This window comes from Gekko japonicus, unplaced genomic scaffold (assembly GCF_001447785.1).
Source record: "Gekko japonicus isolate JY-2015 unplaced genomic scaffold, Gekko_japonicus_V1.1 scaffold2880, whole genome shotgun sequence".
Lineage (NCBI taxonomy): Eukaryota > Metazoa > Chordata > Lepidosauria > Squamata > Gekkonidae > Gekko > Gekko japonicus.
In genome coordinates, this window is record NW_015160924.1 from 20,613 (window position 1) to 33,870 (window position 13,258).

Consider the following 13,258-nt stretch of genomic DNA (forward strand, 5'->3'; position numbering starts at 1 on the left):
TCCTCATATTCCCTTTTTGCCTGCCTGACCTCAGACTTGCATTTTATTTGCCATAGCCTGTGTTCCGTTTTATCAGCCTCACTGTGACTAGCTTTCCACTGCTTAAAGGAATTCTTTTTACTTTTTACAGCCTCCATTACTCTGTTTGTTAACCATGCAGGCTTTTTCCTATACCTGTTTGTGCCTTTCCTAACCTGCGGAATATATATTTTTTGAGCTTCTAGGATCGTAGTTTTAAATAGATCCCAAGCTTCCCCAATTGTTTTGACCCTTTCTACTTTTCCTTTCAGTTTCCTCCCCACGTGTCCCCTCATATCAGAGAAATTACCCCTTTTAAAGTTAAAAATGGTTGTGTGAGTCTTTTTGGCCAACTCTCTATTTGTACAAATGATGAACTCAACAACATTATGATCACTGTTTCCAAGCGGTGCAATCACTTTTACATCTCTCACCAGGTCTTGAGTGTTACTTAGGACCAAATCAAGGATCGCCTCTCCCCTGGTAGGTTCCGTGACCATCTGCTCCATAGCACAGTCATTTAGAGTGTCTAGAAACTCAATCTCTTTTTCCCGGCTAGAACACATATTGACCCATATTGACCCATTTCCCGGCTAGAACACATATTGAACACATATTGCTTGGGGCTCTTTAGCTTGGAGAAATGACGGCTGAGGGGTGACATGATCGAGGTTTACAAGATTATGCAAGGGATAGAGCAGTTAAAGAAAGAAGTACTTTTCTCGCTTTCTCACAATAGAAGAACTCATGGACACTCAATGAAATTGCTGAGCAGTCAGGTTAGAACAGATAAAAGGAAGTACTTCTTTACCCAAAGAGTGATTAACACATGGAATTCACTGCCACATGAGGTGGCGGCGGCTACAAGCACAGAAAGCTTCAAGCGGGAATTGGATAAACATATGGAGCAGAGATCCATCAGTGGCTATTAGCCACAAGGTATAGATAGGAACTTTCGATCTGGGGCAAGTAATGCTCTGTATTCTTGGTGCTTGGGAGGGGGGCAACAGTGGGAGGGCTTCTAGTGTCCTGGCCCCACTGGTGGACCTCCTGATGGCACCTGGTATTTTTGGCCACTGTGTGACAGAGTGTTGGACTGGATGGGCCATTGGCCTGATCCAACATTGGCTTCTCTTATGTTCTTAATCAATGGGAAAACATGATATTTACACATCTGGAAAGCACAAATGCCAAGTGGTATCAAAGAGTGAGGAGTGTTCGACTGCCCTAAACACAATGTACTTATTTTTCCTCAGTGGTTTTTTTAATATGACAGTCTCTGATCATTTATTTATTTATAATTTGGATGTATGGATCGCTCTATCCATGAGTACACAAGGGCTCTGGGCAATGAACAACAATAAAATCAAATATATCATAAACATTAATAAAAATATAATAAATATGTCATTAAATTCTTAAAAACAATCCCCAAATGGTGTTAATGAATCAATCTTTAACCAATTCCTGACTGTGTTGCCACCTCGGGAGCAGGATAAAGAGGAGGCAGAGAAAGAAGAAGAGAAGAGAGGAGAGAGTAGGGTGCCAGCCACAATATTACCTGTCACTGTCCTCGAACAAAAGCCTGGAAGAACATCTGTGCCTTGTAGGCCCTGCAGAATTGTACTAAGTCCTGCAGGGCCCTGATGTTATTGGGCAGAGAGTTCTACCAGGTTGGAGCCAGGACCGAGAAAGCCCTGGCTCTACTCGAGGACAGCCGGATGCCTTTAGGGCCAGGGATCACCAGTAGATTGTTCTCAGCAGAGCGGAATGGTCATTGGGGAGCATAACAGAGGAGACGGTACGTGGCAGATGTTACCCCAGTGACAGATGTTACCCCAAACTGTAACTATCCTCCAAGGCAGAAGAGAAAGCATTTTATTTGCCAATTACACTCCTTTAGAGGAAGGGAGTTACATCAAGAGAGAGGATTAGCAGTCCCCTAATAACTAAACACTATCTACTTTAACTATACTCAGCCTTGAAAACCCAGGAAAGCAGTGTATGACATTTCAAAAAACACTCCCTTCAAGGCTAGAAAACTAATAAAGAGCCTACAGTTTATCCCCTGGCACCAAACAGCTAATCAAAATGAGCCCAGGAAGTAGCTTGTTCACAAGCACCAAATCCCCAAAGTTAAGTTTGACCTTTCAATAAGCACACAGCGTGTGCAAAGTTCTCCTTCACATCAAAAGGTTTTGCAGAGTTTAAGAAATGCCGTAGGATGGATCACTGAGATTACTGTAATCACCACCCTCTGGTCACTGACAAAACGAGGTTGCACTTACCTGTAACCGTTGTTCATCAAGTGGTCTTCTGTGCAGGCACACATGGGGACTGCACAATCGCAGGCCAGCCGCAGAGAAGAGCTAGCGAGCTTTATCAGAAGTTTCTAGATCCCAAGAGTGCTCCCTTTGTCTTCAGTGTAGCTTTTCCCGCCCAAAGGGTCACGTGACAGGGAGGAGCGAGCACTCTTCCCTCAGTTCTTCCTTCACTGCCATAAGGAGCCAGCTTCACTAGAGCAGCCCACAGTGGGGAAAAAGGAGGGAGGGATGTATGCCTGCACAGAAGACCACTCGATGAATAATGGTTACAGGTAAGTGCAACCCCATTATCACCTTTGTGGCTTCTGTGCAGTCCAACATTGGAGAATAGCAAGTTCACTTACTGAGGAAGCAGAAGAGAGACTTTGTGCCTCATTCTGGGAATCCATATCCATTCAATGATGCCTGAAATGTCGAGGGCTTCGACCAGGTGACTGCCTTGCAGACATCATCTAAGGAATGTCTGGATCGAAATGCTCTGAAGAAGCTTGAGCCCTCATGGAGTGAGCCAATACAGCGATGGGACACGACATGCCTACCTCAGTGTATGCTGTTCTAATTGTGACGACTATCCACCTAGATAATGATTGTGATCCTGCTGCCTACCCTTTATTGTGACCCTTGAAACAAACAAACAAGTTCCTATCCCTCCTAAAACTTTGTTTTCTTTTTAAATAAAAAAGTGCCCTTCCAACATCAGACATGTGCAGTGTCTTTTCCAATACAGATGATGAGTATGGAAAAAAGACAGGAAGGGTGATGTCTTGCCCTAGGTGAAACCAGAAAACCACCTTTGGTAGGAATTCCAAAGGTTGTGGTTCCACTGAGAGATATTCTAAACTTAAACCTTCACCATACAAATGAGCTCTTTGGTGTACAATTTTAAGTCTTCTGTAGGAGACAGAGCTGAAGGCTTGCCCTCAGTGTTGTCTGGTGAGGACATAGAGGTGCCTTCTGATTCTGATCCCAATTCCAGGTCAATGCCTTCTTCAGAATCAGAGAACTGAGAAGCTGTATCTACGGAAGACCGCTGTTTACTCACAGAGTGTTTCCTTCCCTTTTCTTTAGGGTATTGAAGGGGTAGTTGCCAAGGAAAACCTGGAAATTATTGTTGAGGGCCCCATGATCCCCACTGGCTAGGGAACACCACTGGAAAAGGGAACCAGGGATTATTTTGTGGTGGTGTCTGGGCAGAAGACTCCGGAGGTTATCGTTGCTTGGGTAAGAATTGGCTGTGCAGGCTGTATTTCATAGACTTCCTCCTCAGATGATCTAGATGAATGATGTCCCGATGGTGATGGAGTCCTCAGGCTTGCTGAAAGTTTGATGTCAATTTGAATCAGTGACAGTTGGCATTGAGGGGACATTGAGTCGCAATCAATTGACATTGATGGTCAGCTACGGGGCGAGGCATGCATACAGTGCTGGCCAGGTGAGTCCTGTTGACCTTGAGGTGACTGTGAGGTTCGACATTGAAGAGAAGGAGAATGATGGCGTTGAGACGGTGATCCGTGTTGAGGCAAAGTGAGTGAATGGGCGAGGTACATTGGACGTGTTTCATTCTTTTTTTAGACTTTTTAAATGGCAACTCCGATGCCGATCGAGTTGTGGTTGTTTTTTTCTTCAGGTCCGATTCTTAGGGAGTTGGTACCAAGGTTAACAATGGGGTTCTCAGTTTTTTAACAGAAGGGGTCTGTTTTTCTGCCATGGGTTCTGGGACACCCAAAGCTATCTCCCACAAGGTCACTTCGAGCCTAGCTGCTCTCCCTTCCCTGGCTTTCAGTGAGAGGCAGCAGCAGGCTGGGCATGAGAGAGTATTGTACCCTTCTCCCAAACATAAGAGGCACAACTTGTGCTTGTCATTGTGAGCCATTTTGGTTCTGCCCTCATCACATTTTTAAGACAACACCATCCTACCCTCTCCAGTGTTCTCGTTGAAGAAAAATACCTCAGGTCAATCTCTTGTGAATGCAGCTCAGTAAAGCTCATGCTCTCCTTACAGTGGCAAGAAGAGAGTGAAGGAAAGAATGCTCACTCCTCCCCATCCTGTGACCCTTTGCGCAAGAAAGGCTGCACTGAAGATGAAGGGGATGGGGAGCACTCTTGGGATCTAGAAACCTCTAATAAAGCTCGCTAGCTCTTCTCCACAGACTGGCCTGCAATCATGCAGTCCCCATGTGGGACTGCATAGAAGCCATGAAGATGAACATAAGGGATCAAACAGCAATACTAAAATGAGACAAGGCCATGAGACTCATAGGTGAGACTTATACTGGTTCTATGCAGGATCTTCAAATTTGAAGAGTGCTTTCTAGTAATTTAATGCACATGCTCTGCCTCTACATGATATTAGGCAACAACAGGCATGTTCATTCAACTATTTAAGCATTCCTAGGAATATCTTCCCTACTTCGCTTTCTTAGGTAAAGGTTTCCCTTGCTCGAAAGCCAGTCGAATCCGACTCCTAGGAATATCTTCCCTACTTTGCTTTCTTAGGTACTGGAAAAAGCAAAATATGCAAACTACAGGCATTACTGATGGTGCAGGAAGTAGGAATGTACACAAGCCTTGCTTCCTCAGCCCCCAAATCACCATGCATTCTGCAAACCAACAAAGACATCATGTATTCTGGTACACATCACCTATTGTTCCAGTGGCCTTGGCCTGGGATCCCTAGGTGACCTATTTCATTATCTGAATTATACATCTTTGCTTTCCATAATAAGGCATATTATTGAGATGCCAAGAGTAAAGATCTGTTCTTGAGAAATAAAAAGGTCAAGCCTTCAGAAACTTTTAATAAAACAGTTAACTGGCAATAAAATACACTGTTTATTTTGGAAGAAATAACATTCTGTAAATGTTGGTATAATAGTGAGGTACCTGCTTGCACAAAGCATTACACTAACTCTCATACCTATGGAACTGCCTTTCCAGTTATAACTCCCCAAACAACCTTTGGTCATCCTCTAGGGGCCTCTTGCAGATACCTGGCCCCGGGATGACTCCGTTAGCTGTCACCAGGGGGAAGGGCCTTCTCAGTTGTGTCCCCAACCCTGTGGAATGCACTCTCGGATGATGCCTGTGGCCTACTGGACTTGTTTAGTTTTGCAGGGCATGCAAGGCTGAATTGTTTAGGTTGGCTTTTGGAGGATAATCTACATGTTTGGGTTATTTTTTGTTAGTGCTATGGTGCTAGCCACATATTTTAATAGTTTAACATGTGTCAGGCTGCCCCGGTCACCCTTCGGTGCCCCTCTCTCTGCTGTGGCACTGGAGGGGGGTGGAGGTCTCAAAAAGGGGCTGCTGAGGTCTCAGTATTCAGGGGAAGGCCCATGGCCTGCCGGCAGCAGGCACCCTTCAGAGTTGGACTTCCCTCTCTCTCAACTGCGGTCCATTGCCACTCCTGTTCTCCTTGACCCCAGTGTTCTTGCCTCCTTTTATACTCCCCCATCCTCCTCCTTCAACCCCTCTCCCCAATGGCCCATCTGCCCGTCTGTCCTCTCCTTCCTGTTCCTTATTGGTCAAGGGAGACTGTCCCTTTAAGGGCTCCTGTGCACCTCCCCCCTCACTCTTCCTGGGCGGGGTCAGCATCTCCCACTGGCTCTCCCCCATTGTGGCTTGGCTCAGCTTTGGCGTGCCCGACGCCAGGGCCTCTGCCACAGCTGGAGGGCAAATCCCCCAGCTGCACAGCCAGGCTCGCCCCACACATCGTCTCCCCGCCCCCCTCACCGCCCATCCTCTGACCAGGCTCCCCACCGGCCCCACTCGCACTCCTCTTCTGTGACCAACTGGTGGGTCTCCAGGTAGCCAGGCACCATCGCCCCTGTCCCACTGTCCTAACCTGAAACCAGCAATGCCGGGTGAGTCTCCCACTGGGGTGTCCTGGGGCAGCTTGGGGAAGTCTGATTCTGGACAACATTTTAATGTACATATGTTATATTTGTTATCTGTTTTTACGTTGTTTCTACCTTATTTATATGGTTTTAATGTTGAAAGCCAAAACAGGACAGAATCAGCTGCAAGAGCTCCTGTGAAGGCATATGATTGGAAATCAAATATATTTTATGGCCCTTGCCCAGGTACAGAAACTCAAGACAGTACACCTCTGTTAGTGTAATTTTGCCACACAAATCTTGATGCATACAATTTGGACAGATGATGTATAGCAGGATAGGTTGGAGAAAGCACAATAATGCAAATAGAAACAGAACTGGGTTTGCCCTTCTGCCTCTTCAACTTTGCAGCTATAAAACGTGAGTCATCTAAAAAGGGGGGTAATAATCACTGAGACTCTTAATTAGGGTTGCCAGCTCTTGTTTGGGAAATACCTGGAGATTTGGGGGGTGGATCCTCAGCCGGGCACAATGCCATGGAGTCTACCCTCCAAAGAAGTCACTTCCTCCAGGTGAACTGATATGTGTAGTTTTGAGATCAATTATAATACCAGGAGATCTTCAAGCCCCTCCTGCAGGTTGGCAACCCTACTCTTAATTGAAGTGCCCCCCCCCCCGCTTTCTGCCAGTATGTGTTCTGAACCACTGTAAATGTTGGTACACCATGCATTCTGCAAACCAACAAAGACATCATGTATTCTGGTACACATCACCTATTGTTCCAGTGGCCTTGGCCTGGGATCCCTAGGTGACCTATTTCATTATCTGAATTATACATCTTTGCTTTCCATAATAAGGCATATTATTGAGATGCCAAGAGTAAAGATCTGTTCTTGAGAAATAAAAAGGTCAAGCCTTCAGAAACTTTTAATAAAACAGTTAACTGGCAATAAAATACACTGTTTATTTTGGAAGAAATAACATTCTGTAAATGTTGGTATAATAGTGAGGTACCTGCTTGCACAAAGCATTACACTAAGTTTTCTATTTCTCCAGATCTTGATAAGCTCCTAACTAGATCATACCATAATCCCTAGCTATGAGAGGTTAAATTGGTTTGCATAGGACCAGAAGCTTATCAACCCCTACACTACTGTTTAGTATCATTAAATCATTACAGCAGTATTTGAGCTACCCCATTTTATAGCAGGTTAGAGTATTATTTATAACCACAAGGCCTGAAAGAAGTAACATGAATCTTTAAGTAATTAATTACACAGATGAAAAATTCTCACACAAACAGTATAAATATAGTTGCTTCATGAAGACAAACAGGAAGTGCTTCAGGGGTTAACAATGTTGTTTATTAAATCCACCCTCAACTCATTCCATCACAAAAAGAGATGTTAAACACAGCATTTTAAGAGCACTACTGAATATGATAAATACTATATAGATGGGATTCCACATACTTCATATTAATTAAAAAAAACAAAATTGGACTGCTGTATCTTCTACCTCAGTTTCTGTTTAAACAACACTAAGCTCACTCACACCAGTCCCAACGATATTATATAAACAGATTAAGTGAAAACTGTCTTTAAACTGTTATACTCACACTTATATCCTTGTAAAGATGAACTTGGTCATACTCAATATTATGAGCCATGAAATAATCTGTCACTGATGAAAGCAGAGTCATTTCAGGAAGGGAGAAGATGTCCATAAATTGTTTAATTGATGGACCCTGTTCGGATGAAATGAATTAAATCTTACAAAAAAACCCCCAGCATTTGCAGAATTTTGGGAATAAATGATAGGTGGGAAAGGCTACTGACATTTTAAATGAAGTGAAATCTTAAATCCAGTATTCCACACTTCAGTGCAACACAACATATCTTGGCCAAAGGCAGTTGATCTCTAAGTCAGTGGCTGCTGTGTTCAACTCCAACATAAGGATTCATACATACACTTACCTTCCTTGTAAAGGAGTACTCAAGATTTACAATACAGATCTGTCATACATACACTTACCTTCCTTGTAAAGAAGGCTTCAAGATTTACAATACAGATCTAAGTTTACTTGGAAGTAATCCCTAATGAGTCCTGTGCGCCTTATTTTCAAATGTACAAAGATTATAGCTTTGGTTAGATAAGCAGTAAGTGCTTTTAAAGACTTTCATGTACATCATGGAAACACGCATATGCCCCACTGTATGTGTGTTTGTAAAACTTGTTCATGGCACTGTAGATTTGATTTGAAGAGGCTCTGCTGCAGGCTGTGTGCTGTTTCAGGTTTATTATTATGCTGTTAAAGTTGTTCCATTGTTATCTAATATTAATTCTGAGCTGCTCTGGGTCTTAGATGGATCAAAAGACAATTAAAAATAAAAAAACCTTGAGACATCTGCAAAGGTGAAGATCAGCAAGAAAAATCAGTCTGATCATAATTAGCAATTATATTAGCCAGCCACTTTTATTAATGCTGAAGCAAGTGAAATTAATATTTATGAACAAATCGGTACAACAAGTTGTAATCAAATTATTAACTAATGCACCCCAATTTTTTTCCAGGCTTAAAAACATAATGTAATATGGAAGTTAAAAAGTAGTCCAAAAACCCACTTTGGAAAGTTAACAACTCTGTGAGAGTATTAAGATTATGAGTTGTCTCTGAACAGCCAAACCAATAGACCAAGACACCAACCCTGATATGCAGTCTAATGTCAGACACAAGGCAACCTGGCAAGAACCAGATATTGTATACACTCGACCAAAGACTCATAGACTCCTATCGGAGATGACTGCCCTCTTCCGCTGAGTGCACAGCTTCGGGACAGAGGCACGTGGTGTGGTAAGGGAGGAACGGGAGGTGTGATAAGGGAGGTAAGGGAGGAATCTGTTGCTGAATCAACCCTGGTGATCGAGGGGGTGACAATGTCCTCACATCCACTTTCACTTTAGCACTGGAACAACCCATTTTAACACAAATTATGCCAAGCAACATTATTATTCATAGATGACAGCAACAGATTGTTACAGGGCCAGGGGCAGTAGGCTGCTAACTTTTGTTGTTGCTAAAAGAGTTACATTATTTTGCCTGAACTTTAGCAGTGAAGCCCTATTCTCTACAGAATACCCATTCCAACTTCAGTCACGCAAATTACTTCTAACCCGTCAGTCAGGAGGGCGTTCTTTTCAGTGGTTCACTACAGAAGTAATCAACTAAATGAGATTTGCCGTTTTATCAAACCATTCTAGCCCCGCTCTACACTCTCCTCTGACAGATGCAAATTAACCAATTACTACAATTCAGTGCAGTACTTAGGGTTGCCAACCTTGAGATGGAACCTGGAGATCTCCCACTATTACAACAGATCTTCAGACAACAGTGATCAGTTTCCCAGGAGAAAATGGCTGCTTTGGAGGATGTACTCTATGGCATTATACCCTCCTGAGGTTCCCCTCCTCCCCAAATCCTGCCCTCTCCACTCCGTTACCAAGGTCCAAGCCTAAATTGCCTCCAAAAAATCATTGCAAGGTCAAAATGGGGGAAACAACTCTGCACATTTTACAGGAAGGGTATGATACAAGCTGGACAGAGGGAGTTGTTTTGTAGCATTTAAACTACTTGAATCCTACTGCCTTTAAAGGATAAAAGGTTATTTTTCTACATATATCTCTACATCACAGACACATACGCTTATATATACGTTTTCAGGCATCAGTGACTGACTGCTTAAATTAGAGTACTTCCCAGGAAGTTTAGAGTCCTGAAACTACATTTGCTTGGTCCTGAGGCATCAACATTTTGGGGGTATTTCTCCAGAACCCTGAAATTTGGTATATATGTAGTACTAGATACTTCCATTGTTAAAATCTGAAGACAAGGCACCGGTATACCCAGGGCCGGCCCGAGGTTGTCCTGCGCTCTAGGATGACCGCAGATGCCACCCTCCCGGCGGGGCCTGGAGACCATCCCGGCGAAGTCGGTGGGCGCTCCCCACTGCAGCCGCCCCTCAATCTGGCCCAGCGGCTCGGCCAGGAAGCCCGGTGAGTCTGGGCTGACTGGACTGAGCCACGGCACTCCTCCCAGCTGCTGGTGTCGCTGCGGGCCGCACCTTGCCCACACCACCGCGTGTCCTCCTCCTGCAGCCGGCAGAGCCGGGCGCTCCTCCCAGCTGCTGGTGTCACCGCAGGTCGCGCCCTGGTCGTCGCGCATCCTCCTCCTCCTGCAGCCGGCACTCCTCCCAGCTGCTAGTGCCGCCGCGCGTCCTCCTCCTCCTACTCGCTGGCCAGGCGCACCGGTGGCCGCCCCTGCCTCTCCTCCCATGCCCTAATGGCCAGCTCGCGCTCTAGGCGAAGGTCTAGTTCACCTAGTGGGCGAGCCGGCCCTGGGTATACCACCCCTCCCATGCAAAAAAAAAATTAGGGTTGCCAAATCTAGGTTTGGAAATACCTGGAGATTTGACAGTGAAGCCTGGGAGAGTGGAGTAACTTTGGTAGGGTATAATGCCATGCAGTCCACCTTCCAAAGCAGCCATTTTCCCCAGGAGAAGTGGAATGATCTGATTTAAATAAACAAACAATAGTCTAGAGATCAGCTGTAATTCCAGATCTCTAGCCCTCACCTGAAGGTTGGGAACAATACACAAATTGCAACTAACAAGCTAAAATTTAGTATCAGTGTAGCCAGGGACACCAACATCACCACATAAAAGGAGCAAGCTTGTTGCCACTGAGTTCTAGGAAGACACTTAAAAATATCTTCCTTTAATATATCTTCTAGAACATGAATAATACTGAAATTCGGTGCACATGTAATCCAAGGCAAAGCCTGAAAACACAGCATTTTATATTTCAGTTAAAAGTTGAGATGGGATCTCTTCATAAGAGAGATCAGCATTCCAGCACAGAGCAAGCCAAGGCCTACAAGGGATGGATTTCTAGGAATAGGATTTCTAGGGGGGAAATGGACACCTCCCATTGCAGCAATGAACAGATGTTTACATTTCCTAGAACATGTGTATCTAAGCCTTTATGGGTTAAAAAGCTATTTACAAGAAAGACGTTCACATTCAGCTATGGGTGCTATTCATGTTCAAGGTCACAGATCAAGTGGTCATGAGCACGAAGATAAAGGACAACAGTGAATGCTTGTTATTTTAATTAAGGGCCAAACAAGACAAGAACGTGTTCTTTTTAAAGGGATGTAAAAATGCTGCAAGGGCCAAATTTGATTGGGCCTGCAGCACAATGGGCTGAGGTGCTCTTGTCTCCCCCCACAACATCCCCAAGTTCCAAAATTGGCCACATGCACAAACAGTGGCCATTTTGGCCCTTGAAAAGGTATGCAGGGTTAGGAAACCCTGCCTCAGCCCACCATGATGCCAGCTTGATGAGGATTGGGGCCTAGTAGCAATTTCAAATCCTTTTATAATGGTGGCAGCATTCACAGGTCCAAGCCATGGATGCCATCACATCTGGTTTGGCCCAAAGCTATCATGAATAAGGAGGACCTCACTAGTTTGACCTCATAGCTTTATTAGTTTTGTCTCAACACATTTAAACTGCAAACCAAGGAGACTTTCCTTTCAAATTTGTGTTGACCCTGCATGCTTCTATGAATAGACAGTGAAAGAGGCAGTGAAAGAGACAGATTTGCTATGAGTAGAGAAATCTGTCATCTTTCCAGTCCACATTTCTTTATTTTAAAAGTTTCTATGCCATCTTTCCAGATAACCTGCTTGAAGCAGTTTCTGATCAAACACAATGTCAATGTTGTATCTAAAGTCAGAGCCATTGTGGCATAGTTTTCATCTTGCTGATGGACTGTTACTTTGTCTTATCTGAGGCAATACAGCAGAATATATGTATCTGTTTCAAGAAATGGTTTTCAAAAAGATAATTCTCTTCATGGTAAAAAGAGTTTTTTAACCAAACAAAATTGCCAATACAGAGGCCTGTGTTCATTTGTGTCACTCCAGGGAATGTAGTTTACCACTGGAGAACAATGGAGAAGAATGGATCTTCAGATCAACCAGTTGCACTCTTTGATGGACTCTTGTGGAATCATGGCATTTCTGGTACAATAAACGGGGTATGAGTGAACTACAATTAAAAAAAACTAGAGCAAAGAAAAGTATAAAAGATGTGGAACATATTAAGACACATAAGACAGCCAAATAAGACTCCTCCTGGGTTAAGAGAAAGTTCTAACCCTAACCCCTACAGTTTCAACATCCTCCTGTCCATGTATTCTGTAGTAAAATATGGCATATGAGTGAGAAGAAAGCTTTATTAGTCTCCTCCTGTTAAGGTGTTAGATGACTAAAAATACAAGAACTGGATATGATATTTAACCTAAGTACGACCTAAGTAAGTTTGATACTATTCCTAAACAGAATATCTAGTTCTGTCTGTTTCATACACAAACACCGTTGGCCACCTCTCCCAACAGTGTTCACTACCTTTTCCCTCTAAGTTCTGGGAAACCTCAGGGTTCCCTAGATGCACATCAGCATTCTTCAATGAAATCATCAGGAACAGCACCATACTACTATGAAATGTGGTTTGCCTACCACTGCAGTCTTCTCCAATCAGAGGGTAATGGCTATGTTCCAGGACAAATGGTTAATGGATACAGAATTACAGCAAGGCCCAAACAGATCTGGCCACCCAAGCATGACCTGAGTGGCTACTGCAGAACACTCCTAAAATACTCCACTAAGGTTTTATGTGTAAGTGAGAAAACAGTACAGCACTGCCAATTAAAGTATAATATAGCATAGGTATAAATTCTGTAAGGCAGTGATCCATTACAGAAGAGAAAGTGTGGAAAACAAAACAATGAAAATTGGGAACATCTTTATTACAGTGGAAGGGGAGAGGGGTTTTTTTTCCTGGTAGAATGTATAAAAATGCTGAGATTAAAAAGGGTCATTTACCACACCCAATTCTGTTCCATTTACAGTAATTAAAGGTAATATTTTCCATTGTTATGTTTCTTGGACAATATTCATGGTACCAGCATGGTGTGGGAGACATGGTGTTTTCTTTGGAGATAGCAGACCCAAGTTC

At 43.7% G+C, this 13,258-nt stretch overlaps 1 protein-coding gene across 1 annotated transcript in view; it reads right to left on the minus strand.

The window, feature by feature from the left end:
* Positions 1-13,258, minus strand: part of NT5DC2 (5'-nucleotidase domain containing 2) — a 50,383-nt gene that overhangs the window by 14,737 nt on the left and 22,388 nt on the right. The window contains 1 exon segment of the mRNA XM_015424793.1: positions 7,797-7,925. Coding sequence (XP_015280279.1) covers positions 7,797-7,925 — 129 coding nt within the window.